The sequence below is a fragment of the Cannabis sativa genome, chromosome 9 (genome assembly GCF_029168945.1).
Source record: "Cannabis sativa cultivar Pink pepper isolate KNU-18-1 chromosome 9, ASM2916894v1, whole genome shotgun sequence".
Classification (NCBI taxonomy): Eukaryota; Viridiplantae; Streptophyta; class Magnoliopsida; order Rosales; family Cannabaceae; genus Cannabis; species Cannabis sativa.
This window is the reverse complement of record NC_083609.1, coordinates 17,525,719-17,545,710: the sequence shown is the minus strand read 5'-3', so window position 1 is coordinate 17,545,710 and position 19,992 is coordinate 17,525,719. Positions and strand designations below refer to the sequence as shown.

General features: G+C 37.1%; 4 protein-coding genes across 7 annotated transcripts; 1 reads left to right on the top strand and 3 right to left on the bottom strand.

Moving 5' to 3' along the window:
• Positions 1 to 339: 339 nt before the first annotated feature.
• LOC133031276 (uncharacterized) lies at positions 340 to 2,177 on the bottom strand. The gene is made up of 4 exons (XM_061104746.1): positions 2,124 to 2,177; positions 1,221 to 2,011; positions 862 to 1,048; positions 340 to 561 (listed from the first exon to the last, which is right to left on the bottom strand). Exons 1-4 carry the CDS (start codon positions 2,175 to 2,177, stop codon positions 340 to 342), a joined length of 1,254 nt encoding a protein of 417 aa, XP_060960729.1.
• Positions 2,178 to 2,397: 220 nt separating this feature from the next.
• LOC115722835 (F-box/kelch-repeat protein At5g42350) lies at positions 2,398 to 8,947 on the top strand. Of its 4 annotated transcripts, none has more exons than XM_061103682.1 (4): positions 2,485 to 3,023; positions 3,658 to 3,854; positions 5,998 to 6,063; positions 6,906 to 8,947. In XM_061103682.1, the coding sequence occupies exon 4, from the start codon at positions 6,989 to 6,991 to the stop codon at positions 8,720 to 8,722; it is 1,734 nt and encodes a 577-aa protein (XP_060959665.1). In that variant the 5' UTR covers positions 2,485 to 3,023; positions 3,658 to 3,854; positions 5,998 to 6,063; positions 6,906 to 6,988; the 3' UTR covers positions 8,723 to 8,947. The 4 variants fall into 4 exon arrangements, with proteins under 4 accessions (XP_030508034.1, XP_060959665.1, XP_030508032.1 ...); XM_030652173.2 differs by having other exon boundaries at positions 2,512 to 3,023; positions 3,630 to 3,854; XM_030652174.2 differs by lacking the exon at positions 5,998 to 6,063 and having other exon boundaries at positions 2,398 to 3,023.
• A 1,578-nt stretch (positions 8,948 to 10,525) lies between these two features.
• Positions 10,526 to 14,584, bottom strand: LOC133031275 (uncharacterized). Its single transcript, XM_061104745.1, has one exon. The coding sequence runs from the start codon at positions 14,582 to 14,584 to the stop codon at positions 10,526 to 10,528; it is 4,059 nt and encodes a 1,352-aa protein (XP_060960728.1).
• Positions 14,585 to 16,294: 1,710 nt separating this feature from the next.
• On the bottom strand, positions 16,295 to 19,556 carry LOC115722837 (protein DUF642 L-GALACTONO-1,4-LACTONE-RESPONSIVE GENE 2). Its single transcript, XM_030652178.2, has 3 exons — positions 19,320 to 19,556; positions 17,854 to 18,351; positions 16,295 to 17,108 (listed from the first exon to the last, which is right to left on the bottom strand). The coding sequence occupies exons 1-3, from the start codon at positions 19,387 to 19,389 to the stop codon at positions 16,582 to 16,584; spliced, it is 1,095 nt and encodes a 364-aa protein (XP_030508038.2). The 5' UTR covers positions 19,390 to 19,556; the 3' UTR covers positions 16,295 to 16,581.
• Between the last annotated feature and the right edge of the window lie 436 nt (positions 19,557 to 19,992).

The window sequence follows — 19,992 nt, the reverse complement described above, 5'->3', positions numbered from 1 at the left end:
GGAAATAAAGTTATAAGTTCTACTAATATTAGAATAAATATAACTGTTAAATAAGGGAGAGTAACTATTACAAAGACGTAGTTATGAATTGCCCAGTGGGACTCCTTCCCATTAAGAGCATTGATGACCACCCTCGAGTCGCTCTCCACAATGACAAAATTAGACGACCCAATATCCCTAGCAACCGATAAAGCCAGATAGCAAGTCGTCGCTTCTTCGCATAACGCATTAGAAAACTCCAACCGAGATGTTTGAACCCAAATCACCTTACCCAGATGGTTCCTGGTCACAACTGCAATACACTTACTTTCTAACCCTACTTTAACATCACAATTCAGCTTAATCCAATCCTGAGAGGGGGGGATGCCACTCCTCCTTCAGGCTCGAAGTAGGGGAAGGGAAAATAGAAGCATGTAAATCTGCAAATGAAGTACAAATAGAGTCAATACACTTCTTCACATCAATAGAAGATTCATTATGTACCTTGTCATTTCGTATTCGCCAAATGGTGTCAACAACAATCGAAGCATAAAGGAAAACCTCATCAGCAGGAATTCCTCTCTATTTAAGATCCCAGATAAATTTTACCCAGCCCCACATGCGAATATCAGAGTCACACACAGAATAAATACCCTAAGGAGAAGACCACCAAAGATGGAAAGCCACATCGTAGGACAAGAAAAGATGTTCCATAAACTCCTCCACCAAACCACATAAAGGGCATTTGACATCCTCAATATGAAACCTTTTCCTGATCACCGCTCGGGTTGGGAGAGCGCTAGACAAGATGCACCACCAAAGAATTTTATGACGCTCCAAAATTTTACTATTCCATAGCTTGTTCCAGAGCGAAGGGGCAACCTCATAATGGGGAGCCCTTTCCAAAGCCTGAGCCAGGTAGGCAGATTTGCACGAAAAACGACCATTACTTTCAAGAGTCCAAATCCATTTATCATTACCCTGGCCAGAGGGGTTACCCCCTTTTAAGATTGCAAAAACCGTTTCTAGATCGAGAAGGCCATTCAATTTATGGATATCCCATTCACCACTGATGGTAATAAGATCGACCACTCTGTTGAACTTAGAATTAGAGGTACCACTTGGTTTTGGACATAAATTTTGATATGCGGAAACCAGGGATCCCGCCACATATTAGTATTCGTACCATCAACCACCAATTTACAGGCACCATTCCTTAAAATTGACTTGGCTTTAACAACATTTTTCCAGAACCAAGTATCTGAATTTTATAGCTACAGTTAATGAAATCCTTCCCTCTAAGGTATTTAGCTGCCAAAATTCGGCAACATAGAGACTGAGAACCATTAAGAATGTTCCACCCCCACTTCGCCAGAAAAGCCTGGTTCATCTCCCTAGTTTTTCGGAAACCAAGGCCCCCAAGAGACTTGGGGAGGCAAAGCTTATCCCATGCTTTTAGGTGAAGACCATTGTTGCCTTTTTCAAAACCCCACCAGAAATCACGCACCAAAGCGTCAATTCTTGTGACAATTCGATTAGAGAGTTTGGTAGTTTGCATAGCATACAAAGGCAAGGACAGGCCCACAGACTTGATAAGGGTAGCTTGCCCCGCCTTAGATAAGGTCTTTGCTTTCCAACCTTGCAACTTAGAAGTGAGATTATCCAGTATGAAGTTGAAATCCGCATCCTTTTGTCTAGAGTGGAAAAAGGGAAGACCCATGTACTTAATGTTACCCTCAGGAAATCCAATCCCCAAAGCTTCCTTGATCCCTCTTTTCAATCCATTGAAAGTATTTTTGCTAAAGAAAATCGAGGTTCTTAATTTGCTAACTCGTTGCCCCGACCAAGAGCAGAATCTCTCAAGACAATGCCAGTAGTTTCTAGCTTCCATCAAGTTAGCTTTGCCAACAAGAATTAAGTCATCCGCAAAAAAGATATGAGAGATAACTGGACCTCCCCTACTGAGCCTTATACCCTTAATATCGCCTTTACTCAGAGCATCCTCTAACAACCTAGATAAAACTTCAGCAGCCTAAATAAATAGGTAAGGAGACAAAGGATCTCCTGTCGAAGACCGTAAGAGGGTTTAATCGACTTAATCTGTCCCCCATTAAGACAGATATTGAGGGATGAGGTAGAGATACATTGAGAGACCCAATTGCAGAACTTTTGAAGAGTACTATAACAAGAAAGCACATGGTTAATGAATGGATTAACAACTTATTTTATTTTGCTAGATGACTATTCATTATTTTATTTTTGGGAGGTCAATTATTAATGATATTGGTCATTATTTTTTTTTTTTAAATACTAATTTAAAGATCAGAACAAATACTTACCCTCCTTTCGTAGGAAACATAAAGCACAACCAAGTTTCATATCAAATATTAAAGATTTCCACTCGAAATCAACCAAATGGAGATGTTTAATTCAATGTGAAACAGAGTAGTATTCTTATCCTGCGCTCCTCCTCAAACTCTTAATCAACGGCTTAAAAAAAGGGGAATATTGATAATCCCTTTTTGAAGGGTTATAACTAATAAAGAAGAATTAGAATTCTCTTAAAACTATGTGAAACAAACCCTAGAAGTCCGGTGGTTTTGATCATCTGTGACTGTCTGCTTATTATTATTATCTTTTCTTTCTTTCAATTCTTTGCTACAATTTATCTTCAGTTTTTTTTTTTCATAGTTGAAGCTAAAGAAACTAAAGTTGAATCGAAAAGCAAGAACAGCTTCACTGGATCTTCGCTTGACGACGATCCAGCCAACATTTTAATTCGAAATGAAAATGGCCACTATCAGTCGCCTGAATTTGATTTCTTACTGATTTTCCACCATCAACTTTTTTTTTTCCTAAATTTTATGAGCAGAAAAAGAAAAAGAAAAAGCCTTAAAGCCCTCCACCACCTCTCTCGCCAGACTGAGCCAGTGGCTGGCACTCTCACCTCGATCCTTCTCTTTTTAACTCGACGGCGAGTTTTCCTTCCTGGTCCGAGGCAAGCAATTGCGGCAACTCCTTGATCACGATCACACAAGGACCAGGTGATTATTATTTCACATTTCAATTTTGAAATAACTTTACTCTCAGATTTCTTGTATTTTTTGGATTTTACTATCGCTGTATTTTGATGTGAGATTTAGGTTAATGGTTTGAATGCTTGATGCGTGTAACATTTTACTCCGAAAATGGAATTGTTCTTAGATGGTTTTCAGTTTCGCCAAGATTTTCATTTTGTTAAATGTTGGAATATGAAGTTTTGAAGTCAATGATTATTATCTAGTTTGCAAAGATGAATCTGGGTTTTTGATTAAGCATACCAATGATGGTTCTTCTGGTAATATTATTCCGTTGCTATATAATTTTGAATGTTATGTCTCTTGAAAAATGTACACCTTGATGTTTGGTTTTTCTTTTTAAATAATTTTTCTACTTCTTTTGCGCAGTAAAGTAGAATGCTATGGTTATTTTCTAAATGAATTAATTAGAAGCAAATGCTTTTTTAAGCTTACAGTCTGCTCTTAATAGCTCCAAAGTTCAGAAGTATGGTTTCAGCCTATCAATCAAATGCTTCTTTTGGATGCCAACATAAATTTATACACACATTTAAAAACGTGGAACTAATTTAATTGGGTCATTGTGGCTTGTAGCTGCAGTGATCTGGTATTTTGAATACAGATTAATTGATGCTTAGAAAGTTGAAATCAGACAGAACATACGACCTTTAGTTGTCTTTTTCTACCAACGATACCAAGAAGAAGATGAACTACTAAGAGTTACCCTAATTGGGGTTTGAACTCTTCATTTCCAGAAGGAGCATTTGCTTGCACCAACATTCAGATGCTTTTGATTATGATGGTCATCGCTAACACCAAGTAAATTATCTTCTTTTTCTTATTTTGTCCTCTTTGCTAATGTAACATTGAAATATACTTATATGTTTGTATCATTTAGGGAGGCTAATATGAAATTATGAATAAAAGCGTTGAACTCATGTTTGTTTCTGCTTTTTTATGCTAATTTGGGGAAAATAAGCATGATATCAAGAGATGATAATTTGCGTGGCTTATCTGTCATTTAATCATCACTTAATGTTTGAATTCTTATAAAAAAAAAAACCCATTTGATCATTGATTTGATTATGATTTGATAATTTGAGCTAACGTCTAGATGAGACTTGGAGCTGAGTTTGGAGAACTTGAGCATTGATGCAGTTTTTTTCTTTTTTCTTTTTTTTTGTTTAAAGTAAAATGTTAGTATTTATAAAGGGAAATTTGAGCATAAATGCTTAAAAATATTTTATAAAATATGCATAATTCATAAATATATTGAAAAGCGATGCTTGTAAATCCACAAAAGTTTGTTATCTAGATTTGAGGAGTGTTTGTTCTAGCTTGTATGAAATTATTTATTTCTTCAATGGTGCGTTTATGTTTAAAGCATAAATATTTTTATGGTTTTGTGGTTACTTTGGTAATTCAAATCTAACAATTTACACCTAATTTCCATTGAAATTCCATTAGAAGGAAATCTTAAGCTAAATCTAATTTGCATATGAAGAAAAAGGTTTCATCGAATTTTTATCCAAATTGTATTAAAAGAACTTTCCATTGTTTAAAGGAATTTTTGATTAAATTTGCATCAAATTCCATAAAAAATTATCAAAAGAAACTCTAAATGTAAACAAATTTCAAATTTGAAAAAAAAAAAGAAAAAACAATTGTCCAAATAATTAAACAGTACGGTTCTATAAAAAACATATTTATGTTTTAATACACATCACCTTCAATAAATATGGTGTTTTAATTGGACAGCTTGAATCTTTGTGTTGCTTTTGAAGGAAAATATAAAAAGATTGATGAAGTGGTAGTGAGAATATTTGGATGTAGTATTGTGAGAGAGAAAGAGAAGAACCAAAGAGAGAAAATTGTCTGATGTGTATTTGGTCCAGGTTACATTCATAAGTATAGTTTCCATTGTACGTAGTCTGTACAAAAAAAGAGTATAGTTTCCAATATTGTCCGTACAAAATAAGAGTATAGTTTCTATTGATGTTTAACTTTAGGATATTTTTTCTTAATAGAGTATTTTCAAGTATGTATGCTCAAATTTCCTTTCCACAACAATAATCACTAAGAACAATCTGGACCATTGACTTTTTTTGACTGTGGAATCCAAATTTCTCAAGAGATAAAAAGGCTTCATGATATATTATTTTTTCTTTATAGAAAGCTAATAATAATCTTCTTTTCCATAATTTCTCCATAATATTTCAACTTCTGGGTTCATTTATGCTGGTTGTGGAGTATATTGTGCTGACTGCTGAGTGTATTATAAGTTGTATGTTTGGATTCAGTTCCCAAATGGAATTAGTAGTATCAAATGCCATATAAAGTTTCGGGTTAGTACCATAAGTGTTGAAAGAGAACCCTAATAAAAAAGAAGAAAAAATATAAAGAGTGAGTAAAGAGACATTTGTCTCAATGAATTGATGGTGGCTATATTAATAATTCAATCATTCTGATTCTTGTATATATATATGCGATTATAACATGCCATGACTTTGATAATTTCGCTTTAATATTTTGATGACCATGGTTTGCTCGCACAAGGCCTGAGGTATGAGTCCCTCTTGGGTTAATAAGCTGGGAGTCCAGTTTCAAAAGAAAAAAAACGATTTGACCCAAATAGGAAAAAGGTTACTCAAATGCCTTTAATTAACTTGATTAGTTTGATTTTTTATTTCAGCTATGATTGTGTCAGTTTTTGTTTCTTCTTTATTTTCTATCGTTAATTTTGGTCAAGTTGAACTTGCAACTTTCTATGATTTTGTAATACTACACAGATGGCTGTTGTCGATTCTGAGATTGTTTGCCTTATGTATAACAACCTGTGAAGATTGGATTTTTATGGGTCCATGTTCATTTTTTTGATTTGCCAACAGATTTAATTTTAGAGAGGATTGGGTTAGGATATTTTTTATAATTAAAATTATTAAAATATGTTATTTTTGGCCAGATTGCAGTGGAGGGAGGAATTGATGGAAATTTAATGAAATTTTGGAAAATCGTATTGAGTAGTTGGGTAAGCATCCAAATGGAGCTGAGTTTCCTCATTCTTCCCAGTGCCCACCTTTTGATTTTCCTTTAGTTTTGATTGCTTATTCGAGACGCTGATTTTAGTTTTGGTATAGACAAGTAAACATTTATATCCAACCAATTATACACTTTAACTCCCAATTTACAAGTATAACTGCATCAATTTACTTTTGCTTGATATTTAATTTTACTGTACATACTTTAGAATGGGTGCAGTGGCATTGGTACAAAGCTATAGATATGTTATTAGATATTGATAAAGCTACAAATGCTTGGGATCCAATAACAGTAAAGTTTTGTAGGTTTGTACTCTGCTTCTTTTGATTTTATGTTGCGGATACCTCTTTTTTGTTGGTTTGAGATTTGCATTCTTCTGATTTTGTGTTGTGTTTTTGGTCTATTGTTTTGGTATTGTTATGTTGGCTCTACTGATGTTTTATTAAATGAACTGAGAAATAGTGATGGGATACTCTTTGTTTTGTTAAATAGTTGTAAAATTCTTTTTAGGCTATGTTTGGAAGTTGGATTTTGGTGAGAAAAGAGAAGGGTAGGGAAAATGTAGGAAAAAAAAGTGTGGAGAACAAAAAAATAAATCAAAATTTCAAGTTTGAAATGGAAAATTTTTTTGATTTGAGTGTTTTTCTATACAATTTTTCTTTCCATACCAAATATGATAATTTTTTTTCCCTTTTTTATGTCCTACATTTTCCCTACCTTTTTCTTTCCTCGCCAAAATCCAACTTCCAAACATAAAGCCATAAGCTTGCGTGAGATTGTTTTAGTTATCAATCTTGATAAATGACTATTGTATGGTTTTACATGTACCAGGTTTTGTCATCACTGGTGAAGAAAGAAGCTTTGAAGTCTGTGATGGGGTAAGTGTTGATAACTGCAAAGGACACTTCTAAAGAATGTTTTCTGAGAGACTGACTGGAGAACAATCACTTAGTCAAGATTTTGAAGCACTGAGTGTGTCAAAACGGCTGGTAAGAAGTGTCAGCCAGAAGTTGAGGAAGAAGAACCATAGAAGTGCATCAGAGGAAGACGATGCTGTTAAGGGAATATCTATTAGATGTTTAACTTTATATGGTATAGGTGGTGGCTGCAAAGTAGGGGCTGACACAAGTGATGAATTTGGAGATCCGAGTAGCAGGAGGAGGTCAAGTGCTAGTGATGAAGGTAAGGGGTATAAACTGATATGCGGTGCTGAGGAAACTGGTGTTGATTGCTTCTCGTACGGGGTGAAAGAGAGATTTTGGAAGAAACATAACAGAAAGGATTTTGAACTTGAAGAGTCAGTAGGAAACAGCAGAATGCACATATTTCTTCCTGATGACATACTGGAAATGTGTTTAGTGAGGCTCCCACTGGTCAGTCTCATGACTGCACGGCTTGTCTGCAAGAAATGGAGACACTTAACTACGACTCGTCGATTTCTGCAAATGAGACGTGAAGGTTTACATCAAAATCCATGGTTGTTTATGTTTGGTGCTGTAAAAGATGGTTATTGCTCTGGGGAAATTCACGCATTGGATGTGTCCCTTGAGCAGTGGTACAGGATAGATGCCAACATTCTCAAAGGGAGGTTCCTGTTCTCTGTTGCCAGTTTCCAGGATGATATTTATATCGTTGGCGGGTGTTCTAGCTTGACAAACTTTGGCAAGGTAGATAGGAGTTCATTCAAGATACATAAAGGGGTAATATTATTTAGCCCATTGACTAAATCATGGCGTAAAGTTGCACCTATGAAGCATGCAAGATCTTCACCTATTTTGGGAATTCATGAGGTGAGTACAGATTTTTCTGTTGGCCAAATGCATATATGTCGGCAAGATAGGCGTCCCAGAACACGGATTGGTGGGGTCTCGGATGTTTATGAAGACCCTCATAGGCTCTCTTTGAGGCGTCATAGCAGAAATTCAATTGAAGAAAATGAGACTTCATTGCCCAGTAGAAAGTCATACAAGTTTGCCAGACCAAGAAGTGATCAAACAGGGATGAGAAGTTCCAAAAGGTTTGTTCTCATTGCTGTTGGTGGTCATGGATCTTGGGATGAACCCCTAGATTCTGGAGAAATATATGATTCAATGTCAAATAAATGGACAGAAATTCAAAGATTGCCTGTAGATATTGGAGTTGTTTGTTCTGGGGTTGTCTGCAAGGGGATCTTTTACGTTTACTCTGAGACTGACAAACTTGCAGGGTATGATATAGAAAGGGGTTTTTGGATCGGTATCCAAACAACATTCCCACCTCGAGTTCACGAGTACTACCCAAAACTTGTATCTAGCAATGGTCGGCTATTCATGCTCTCAGTTTCTTGGTGTGAAGGGGATGGTCAAATAGGAAGGAGAAACAAGGCTGTTAGAAAACTGTGGGAGCTGGATCTCTTGTATCTTACCTGGACGGAGGTTTCAGTACATCCTGATGCTCCAATGGATTGGAATGCTGTTTTTATGGCTGATAGAAATCTAATATTTGGCATTGAAATGTTCAAAATATTTGGTCAAGTCTTGGATTTTTTTACTGTATGTGATGTGTCAGATAAGGAGATGCAGTGGAATCACATATCAAGAAATCATGTAACTCATGAATTTGATGCTTCATCGTGCATGACCAAGTCCATGGCCGTGCTACACTTGTAAAATCCCCCTTTATTCTTTCAACTCTCATGCTAGACATCTCAAAATATGCACAATGCACCAATGGCTCGCCGTTGTATATTGGTGACTACTACACTACCCATGAACTTTGATTTCCTAATAAAGCTCTATTTTCTTAATTAGGTATCTTTTGCATATGTAATGTTTATATTTTAAATGTTTACCAAACATTCATTTATATTTATAATTATATTGTTTTTCGTACAAGGTTGAGGTGATATTATTTTCTCTCTTTTAGCTAGTACTTTCATGTTTCACATGTACAAAATCCTATGAGTTAACTAAACTGTTATTATATTTGAACTGGAACATTCTCCAACGTGTCTATTTGTTTTTGTTTTAACCATTACTTGTCAAAATTTTACTTGTTTTTCAACTTCTCTTGTGGGCGATGCTGAAAGTTAAAATTTAGCTGTGCAATTCTATACAGATGGAGCTGTGCAATAAACAGGAAAAATGTTAAAATTTTGAGTACCTAGATTCAATGATTGATGATAAGTGGAACTTGTAAAATAGACGGAAATCTTGAATCATTAAAGAAAAAAAAATGAACGAGGTTAAAAAAAATGTACAAATAGGACATCTTTTATACAACAATATTTAAAACCTTTCTTTTTACAGTAAGTGTGACTGTGAGCTACACTAAAATAAAGCTCCTTATCCCCTTATTGGTGGAAATTCTAATATTAGTTCGGTATCCTATGGTCATGTTTTTCAGTGCAAGTTCGATTGTTATATTATATAGTCAGGTTTTGTAGTCACCATGCTAGAAGAAGGTTTCACAAGATAATGTTCAAATTTGGATCACTAGTAGTACTTACTATATTCACGTTTTCATCATTTTTTTTCTCTCTCCACATTTCTCTTTTCCTTATTTTCCCCACTTATTTATCTCACTCTTCCACTTCTTCACATATATTTTTTTTCCCTCCATGATTATAAGGTTTTGGGTAGAGGTGGTGGTGCGGTTTTTGCTAATTTAGCATATTTCCAAACAAGACCTCAAAACCGCACCACAAAATAACGGTGCGGTCTGAGCGATTATAAAAAATAAACACTTACCGCCGGTGGAAATTATATATATAATTTGTTGTATTTTAAAAGATAGTGTATAGAGAAACTGATAGGAGTAATCTTACCTGTATTGATGTCGCATCGATGCTTTCTAAAGATAAACTTAGCTGTTTTGACTGTGTCATGGCATCTTTATTAGCAAAAGTGATCTCATGGAAAAGCTTGCATTTGATTTCAGGTTCTCTCCTCTGTTGGACTAGGCTTCTAACAACATCTCAGGAACGTTGCCTCCTCCGTTAATACCGATGATTGGTTCTATCCTAGCAGTGTGATTGTCAGTCAATTAATGCTTCAACAGGGAAGTTTACCAATAGAGTTTGATCTTTTAACTCGTTTTGTTAGATTGATATTTCAAAGTGAAAAGTCATGGATTAGCATTTGTTGTTTGTTTGTTGTTGGTTAACTGGCCGGGTATGGAAGGGAAGAGCTTGTTGTGGAGGAGAGGATAAATGATGTTTGATAAATTTGTTTATTCATTTCTGAGTTTGATCGGTTTAATAAATTTGTTTAACTTAGCTCGACATGGAAAGAGGTGGAGAGTTTCATGATTTATTTTTTATTTTTTAAATTTATACAAGATTTTTTTGTGATATTTAATTTTGTTTTATTTTAATAAAAAATACTATTTTTATGTTTATAATTAATTTAAATATTAGCAGTATTATTTTTTTTGAAAATGAAATATCAACTTCATTGAAATGAGCATTCTAATTACAAAATAGCTTGAAGATCAGCTAGAACATTATTCTCAAGAATGCTACGATCAGAGTAAAATCGAGAGCGTCTAGCCACAAAATGTACCACTCGATTTGCTGATCGTTTAACAAAACGTAAACTAGTATTTGGTGAAGAAGACAGTAAAGTTTTACAATCATTAGTAACCAAACCAAATACCGAAGACATTTGTTGTGTACTAAAAATTGCTTGAACAGTGAGTAAGCTGTCAGTTTCTACCTCAATTGTATTCCACCCTTTATTCTTGATCCAACTAAGGGCCTCCTTAACCCCTAAAGCCTCAACTACCTCCGCCTTGTAATCCCCATGGTAATATTTAGCAATAAAATCAATTATTTGGCCGGTTGAATCACGTGCAACCACTCCAAACCCATAGGCATTTTCCTTCTCAAATATAGCGCCATCAACATTGATCTTGATCGTATTAGAAGCAGGTGGTATCCATTGCTCAATGTTACTACCATCATGCAAAAGAGAGGATGATAATAAACATGTTTTGTCTTGAGCTTTACGCCAATGATCAAGAGTAACCCAAGCCGAAGTGAGAATTTGAGTAGCAGAAGAAGCTTTTTTGTCCCAAACTAAGGTGTTTCTTGCTTTCCAAAGAGCCCAGCAGATCATAACCACACGACAAATAACATCATCATCATAATTAGCAAACACACTATAAAGCCAATGACCAATAGTGCCTTGCGAATCAGCTAAAGGAATCAAATCAACCTTGTGCCAGCAGCTTAGAGCAAGCGGGCAGTTGAGAAGAACATGAGAAGGAGTTTCGGCATGTAGTTGACAAACAGGGCAAGTGGGAGAGATACTTACACACTTAGTAACCAGTTGGAGGCATGTAGGAAGAGCATCAGAAACTACTCTCCACATGAAATTTGTCACTTTTGGCGGTATTTTAAGGTGCCAAAGTTTGTGCCAGAATCCCGAATTGTTTTCCCCAGACCGAGAAGTCTTCTGAAGTTGCAACATAGCATAGGCAGACTTGACAGTGTAGCTGCCTGTTCTATCCCCAGTCCAAGACCAACAATCTTCAGTAGCTGTAGAGCTAAGAGGAATTCCAAGGATGAGAGCCGCATCCCGTGTGTTAAACATATCCTGGACAAGAGAGACATCCCAGCTTCGAGTTGAGACATCAAAGAGAGAGCTTACCATATACCCATCGAGACCCGGTCCTGTAGTAGAGACATAGGGGTTGACAGAGTCAGGAAGCCAAGGTTGCTTGAGGATATGTGTTGAAAGACCAGTACCAATATTGATTCTAGCTCCTAGCCGAACCAGATGCTGTGCACTCCAAATGCTACGCCAGACAAAACTAGGATTATTACCCAATTCAGCATGTAGAAAATCAGTACGAGGGTAATATTTAGCTTTGTACACCTGACTAGCAAGAGAAGAAGGAGAGTAGAGAAGTCTCCAGCCTTGCTTGGCTAACATAGCAAGATTAAAGTCATGGAGATGTCGAAAACCCATACCCCCAGAGTCTTTAGGTGCGGCCATACGATCCCAAGACATCCAGATGATACCTTGTCCATTTGAACTCTTTGTTTTCCACCAAAAGCTTGCCATAATTTTCTCAATGTCTTGGCAAATACCCAAAGGAATAAGGAAAACACTCATGGCATACGTTGGGAGAGATTGGATGACAGTCTTAAGCAAAATTTCTTTCCCAGCACGAGAAAGAAATTTACCATCCCAACTGTTGATTCGGTTAACAATTTTGTTCTTGAGAAAGCCAAGGATCACCGTTTTTTTCCTCCCAATGATATTTGGAAGCCCCAGATAGAAGGAACCAGCAGTTGCTTCGGCCATTCCAAGAATAGAAGTGATTTGCTCCTTAACCGAAGTTACTGTGTTAGGACTAAAAAAGATGGAAGACTTGGTGACATTAACACGCTGTCCCGAAGCAAGCTCAAAAGTGTGAAGAAGTCTGTTCATACTACCAGCGGCATCAGATGTGGCTTGGCAGAAAAGATAACTGTCATCAGCGAAGAGCATATGCGTAATAGAAGGTGCCCCATTAGCCACGCGACAGCCTTGTATGATTCTGTTAGCCTCATAACTCTTGATTAAAGCTGAAAAACCTTCAGCACAAATGATAAACAGATAAGTAGACAATGGATCACCTTGACGAATCCCACGAGAAGGAATAATTGGCCCCAAGATATGACCATTATGAACCACAGAATATCTGACAGAGGTAACACACTTCATAATAAGATTAATCCATTTACTAGCAAATCCCATCTTGACCATAACAGCTTTCAGATAGTCCCACTCGACACGATCATATGCCTTACTCATGTCAAGTTTCAAGGCCATGAAGCCTTTTTTACCTCTTCTTTTCCGCTTAAGGTAATGCATGACTTCAAAAGCAACCATAATGTTGTCAGAGATAAGTCTACCAGGTATAAAGGCACTCTGTGTGGGAGAGATAATAAGATCAATCATGCCTCTCATCCTGTTTGCAAGAACTTTGGCCACAATTTTATAAGAGACATTACACAAGGCAATAGGACGCAGATCACCCATAGTAGTAAAGTTCTTCTTTTTAGGAATCAGCACGAGGTGAGTGTCATTTATACTTGGTGGAAGTTCCTCAGTAACAAAGAAATTCGTAACAAGATGCACAATATCAGGACCAACAGTTTCCCAATGCTGCTGAAAGAAGCCAGGACCCATACCAACGAGGCCTGGTGCTTTGTCAGGATGCATTTGAAATAGAGCTTGCTTGATTTCCTCAGGAGTAACCGGTTGCAAAAGAGCCTCATTATGAACATTAGACACAGAGCAATTGATGCCCCTCACAACAGTATCACAAGTGATGCCTTCGGCATTATACAGAGAGGAAAAATAGTCAACAATAACATGATCAAGCCCCGAAGACCAGTTCTTCCAATTACCAGCACTGTCTTGCAATTGAACAATTTCATTACTACGTTTACGAGCACTTGCAGTAGCATGAAAGTATTTACTATTTTTGTCACCCGCATGTAGCCAAAATTGTTTTGATCGCTGCTTCCAATAAATCTCTTGTTGAGCTAAAATCTCAAAGTAATTACATTGTTCTGCAGAAAAATCATCAGTAGAAAAAGGGCCAGTAGCCGACTTGAGATGGCTCATTTTTTTCTTGCTTTTATTTAATCTCTGTTTAAAGCTTCCAGTAATTTCATATCCCCATTCAGTTAAAATTAAACTACACATATGAATTTTTTCAGCAAGAGAAACATGTATATTTTCATCCCAGCAGTTTTTAACCAACTGCCCACACAAAGCCTCACGGCCCCATGCGTTCTCATAACGAAACAAACGGACTGGTCTGAAATTTATAGTGGGGTCGGGTTCAAGCAGCAGGGGTGTATGATCAGAGGAAGTATAATCAAAATTGGACAGCTTAGCTTCAAGAAAAATAGAGAACCATTCATGAGTAGCAAAGGCTCTATCTAACCTGATTTCAACATGTGCAGGACCTCCTCTTCCACGCTCCCAAGTGTACTGGTAACCACCAAGAGCCAATTCATCAAGGCGGCAGTCACAAAGAGCAAGATTGAAGCCGTTGATGAGGGTGTCGGGGTAGGGGCGGCCTCCTTTAACATCACCGTTGGAAGTAATGTTGTTGAAATCTCCGATTACGCACCATGGGAGAGTCGACTCAGCGGCAATGTCACGGAGCAAATTCCAAGTTGTTGCGCGGAGTGAACGTTGGGGTTCACCATAAAAGCCGGTCAGCCTCCATTTAGCATACCCAGTGATAGAAATCTCCATATCAATGTGATTGTTGGAGTATCCTAAAAGATGGGCTTCACTTGATATCTTCCAAAATAGTGCAAGGCCTCCTTTTCTTCCTTGGGCTTCAACAGAGAAACAACTTTCAAAGCCCAATTTGATTTTTACCCTTTCCACAATATCTTTTTTACACAAAGTCTCACAAAGGAACAAGAACTTGGGTTTCTTACTGACACAAATGTCAACTAGGAATTGTAAGGCCCGGGGGTTCCCAAGCCCACGGCAATTCCAACTTATGATATTCATAATGATTGGTGGGCCTGGAAACCAGGGCCCACCGAACTCCCATTTTTTGAAAAACCAATATTATCTTGAACAAGAACATTATTGGGCTCATCATCATGGTCCACTTCCTTAGACTTTGCCACATCAGCAGCTTTATATATAGCACTTTCCATTCTTTTCCTTTTTAATTCCACCAAATCCATGTCCACATCAGAAATGTACATAGCATCATTCTCTATCACATTAACGATAGGATCAAAAATAACCTTATCAAGTCTTTGACCAACCTCCCTAGAATCATGGGATTGAGATATGGGAATGCCTTGATTGCCGTGGGTGTTATGATGCAGCTGGTGAGATCCCACAAAATCAGCTTGTGTTGATGGCTTTGGAGTAATGGTGCTCGGACCACCATTGTTATCGTCGGCTCTTGGTGGTTGATCGGCAAAGTTGGTACGCAACCATGGAGAAGCTGTGAGGAAGCTTTGCTTTCTTGATGGGGCTCGCATGGCTATACCATAAGGTTTTTCAATGTCTTCCAATGGAGTATCATATAACTTATGACACAAACGCTCGGAATGGCCCATTATACCACAAATAAAACAAAAGGTTGGTAGATATTCATACTTGAAGTTAGCATAAAATGACTCAACACCTTTTTTCCTGAATTTCATGCGCCTCTTGAGTGGAACGTCAACAGTCAAACGAACTCGAACCCGCAAATATTCACGCCATACACCTTGAAAATTTTTCGGATCCGATTCCAGATAAACGCCCATATAATTCCCTGCTTGTTGTACCGCCCTTGCAGTTTTGAATCCAGATTGAAGGTCATGGATTTGCACCCAAATATCCAGCTTATTTAGTGCAATTGTTCTCGGATTATCACCCTGTTTCAGCCGCTCAATAATTAACTGCTTTCGATCATACGTCCATGGGCTTCCCGTTAACACTCTTTGAATATCGATTTCATGAAAAAATTGGAAGAGGAATCGATTCTGTTCAATGATCTTGACATACATTCCTTTCCCCAGTTTCCATAAATCCGCCATAATATTTTGAAATATCATGAAGTCCGACACTTTCCCCGTTAACAATCGACCGACAAGGCACCACCGATCGTCAAACTCGAGTTCTTCCACATCCTCCTCTTCATAAACCACCTCGTTATCTTCCTCATCATCAAGACATATATTTTTCCATTTTTGTTCCATATCCTTGTTCACTCCACTAGATGAAGCCATTACAGAGAAGATCAATCAAACAATCACCAATAAACAATTACACACAAAAATTGAGAATCACTCTAATGTAGAGAGACAACAAACATGTCAAGAGACATGACTTCAAATATTATTAGCAGTATTATTACAAACAGTTATTTATATATTTTTTTTTTTTTGAAGAAAGTTATTTATTATTTTGGTTATATTAAAGGATATTTTAACTAAATATTTTTGGTCCAAAAGGCCGTCTTTTTTCAAAATAGAGGATCATTATCATACATTCAGAACATCAAAATGGTATTAAACTAAAAATGAAGGCCAAAATAGTATTTCTTCTCTAAAATCAATACATTGAACTCCTCATTTTTCACTTCGGCTATATATTCTGTAGACATATCGAAAAGAAAGAAAAGTAGGGCCTTTAAGAAGCTGATTTTTTGTGAAGGAAATCATTAATAAATATCGAGTTTATGACTTAAATTTTGCAGGATTACATAAAAAACACTCAACAAAATGAAACTATCATAACACTATTCTGATATCCTTCGCCTTTAGTATACATGATGCACAATATAAAATATATATAAATACGTAACACATTACCCCTTATTTTTATTTTTCAGATTATGCTAAAACTCACACTAATTTCCCTCTGCAGATTTCTCTTGCGAAACACAAGAGAAAAGTATCCACTCAATCATAACCCAAAATCAAGATTCACCATACATATTGATATATTTAAATTTATATATAACTCCCCAAAGCCATTAAACTCACTCATGATGATCATGTTTAAGTAGGTTTACGTAGGCTAACCAATCTGACATTGTCAAGAACAGGGCCACAAAGTGAAGAAAAGTCATCAGTTCTCATGGAGTAATAAGTGCTAAGGAACATAATTCGAGTCCTACTCTGAGTGGCCACGAATTTGAGCAAGCCAGGCTTGGAACCTCCTTTCCCTTTGGACTGATAAGGCACTTTCACAGTGTCTCTCCCAGCAAAGGCCTCAATCACCATTGACCCTTCACAAGCGTTGTTTGCATCTCCCACTAAGAAGGTCAGCACGTAAGTCTTTTTGGGGATTGTCCGCACAACTTGAGCGATGGCGCTTTCTTTCCCGGCCACGAGCTCCACGGCTCGCTTGCCGTGTGGGACTGAGAAGTGGTCGGAGTCTATGTACTTAACGGCCTTGAGGGACTCAACCATCCAGTATGGAAGTGGGGAGTGGTCATCTTCTATGTTTGGTGGGACTAGGACACCAGTGGTTGTGTTGAACATGAATGGCCCTGTTTCGAAGCTGGGATTCCTTATCAAGTTTGCTGCATTAAGAAAAACAAAATTAAACAAAAATGGTGTAATTCAAGATTTTTTATAATAAATATAGATATAGAAATGATATGAAGTGTTTGATGTCTCACTAAAAGTGGCCCACTTTATTATAATTTTGAAAATGATGAAAAGAGAACCTGTGCATGTGATTGGGGACAATGGGGGCATAAACTTTGGCAATATGTGTACATTACATATGCACAACATGTTAAAAATTAAATGGTTACGGATTTGAATGAATTCAATGATTTATTTCTTGAGCCAACAACCATGGAATTGAGCTGAACCTTCAGAAATTTGAAATCATGTTGGGAAATTTCACCAAAAAAAAGAACTTTTAGTTTGAGATTCAATTATCCGAGTAGAGCTAGGACAAAAGGATAGGTACATTAACTTATTGGGACCATTTTTGAGACAATCGTATTAATGTATTGGTGAAAGAACTGAAATATTCATTGGGAATGGGTACACTCACAGCATACCAAAAAAAAGTTGTGGTTCAAGAAAAATACACAGAATTGTCTAATCAGTTGATAGCAAAAGTACATCTAGTTAAGTGGTAAAAGACCAAAAAACCAAAAGTAAAGTCATGTATTTAGTGAAGATTCATCCATCCCCATCTCACTAGAGAAGTTTAGATGGACAAAAAATAAACAATAATTAATCAAGACAAAGTGAGTAATAGTATGTGTTATATGAACAGAAAATAATTGTTTCACCAAGTAAAAAACTTACCACTAGTGGGTTTAGGAGAAACAAGAGCCTTAAGAGCAATAGAGTCAATAAGTGGACCACAAGCTGGATCTTCCTCAACACCAGGGTTATGGACAATAATGTCAACCTCATTAAGAGGAGCAAGAAAAGCCCAAGAGTAACAATCCCAACCATTGCTGCCATACAAGGTCTGTATGGGGAGAATCCCAAAGTCCGGAGGGACAGACACGTTGAGGCGCTCCTCCTGGGCACAGGTGCGCGCGGCACAGAAGGTGATGGAGTAGTACTGGCCTTTGCTGACCTTCACTCTTTGCTTAATTGAGGCTTCGTTGCCCAGCCTCACTGCACACGCACCCTCCGGCACCACCAGCAACATGTCGCCTTGCTTTTGGCCAGACTTGATGTACTCCACGAACCCTGATATTTCCCATTTGGGTATGGCGTAACGCCCCTTCACAATTGTCCCATTCATTTCTGTTGCCTTTGGGGACAGCTCGAAATTCCCATTATCCAATAATCCTGTTAACACAAACATTTAAGTTATCCAAAATCAAAGAGAGACAAATTAGTAGGAACAAAACTTCCAGTAAAAGTAAGATCAACACCAAAACAACAAGAGGCTCTGGCAAGAATGAGCCATTTTGTTTGCAGATCCTTTGACAATGCACACAAAATGTAACACATTACATAGCTCAGAAAGCAACACCTTACAACTAATTATTACACAATCATTCATAACATATCCATAAGGAGTCACACTTCATGATTTAATTATTTACTAATTTAATGATGTATGTGGTTGAGCATAATTATGTAACATTTTGCTGAACTTTTCTTTTTCTCTTTGTGACGGTTGATTTTTTTAAAAGTTAAGTATCAAAGGTTTTATTTCTATTTTCTTGTATGTATATTTGGTGTTGATGGGTGGAAAAGGACCTAGTCAGCTAGCTTTTGTAGTATTGACTGACTGGACCATTTGTGACAATTCACAAACCAACCCACGTGAGCTTTTTATGTGCAGTGAGCAAAAAGCAAAGAGCCAATTAAAGGCCAACAAATTAAGTACAAGTACACACAGACAGACACTAGTTGGCTATACCGAATAGAAAACCATAAAAAACCTTCTCCTGTAGAGTTGGCTATGCCAAAAAAGCAAAGTGTATTTAACTACTTTGCAGCAAAGTTAAGCCAATAAATGATAGACCAATATTCAAAAATGACAAATCTACGGTTGTGAAATTCAAATCATACAATATGTAAGGGAAAGGTCGGTCACCATCGGATGCTATTCTTATTAAGCTGACCCTGAACTCTCCAACTCCTCAGTTTATAACTATGAGAATATTTTGGCCATCCTCTAATTTTCCTAATCAGAATTTCCTTTGAGCAAAGTGTGTGTGTGTCTATACATATAATACATAAAGCACATATTTTGAGCATGAGAAAATGAAAACATTCCTTTGAAGTGAACTAACTAAGTTGCTTACCATCTGTGATAGACAAGGTCAGTTGGAAAGTGGCAAACAATAGCACCGACAGTAAAGCAATCCCTCTCATTGTGGAAACAAATTAACTCACTGATCAGCTGCAACTGTTAGAGAGAGATAATGAGAATGAAAGTGAAAGTGAGTAAGGAAGAGAGTGTGTGTGTGTGTGTGAGAGAGAGAGAGAGATGGAAATGGAATGCGTAGAGTAAAATGAAGAAGAGCATGGGCTTATATGCATACCAACTTACAATAAAGCCCTTTGATTTAAAAAATCCTCAATTTTGCCATTTTGGATTTCATCTATCTAGTCTAGTCTACTATTACTATGTAGCTCAACATGGGGGGTTTTCACTCAATTACGAAAATAACCCTCGTTTATTTCTTTTGCGGGCAACCGACCCAGCATCATGTTCTGACCCGAACGTAATTTGTCTTCTTCTGGCATGGTTCTCTTCTCTCTCTCATAGATTGAAGACAAAAGCTGTTCGAGGTCACGTGGTTTCAGTATCTAAGCTCTTTTGGGTCTTTATAGCTTGTGCTTGGGTCAGGACTGCACACACTCTTTGCTAGCCCTTTTGTGTTAAATGGCAATTTGGTCCATTTCAATTATAATTAAACCAAAACTATTTCAAGTTTTAACCACTAACTTATGCTTAATGGAATATTAGGGCAA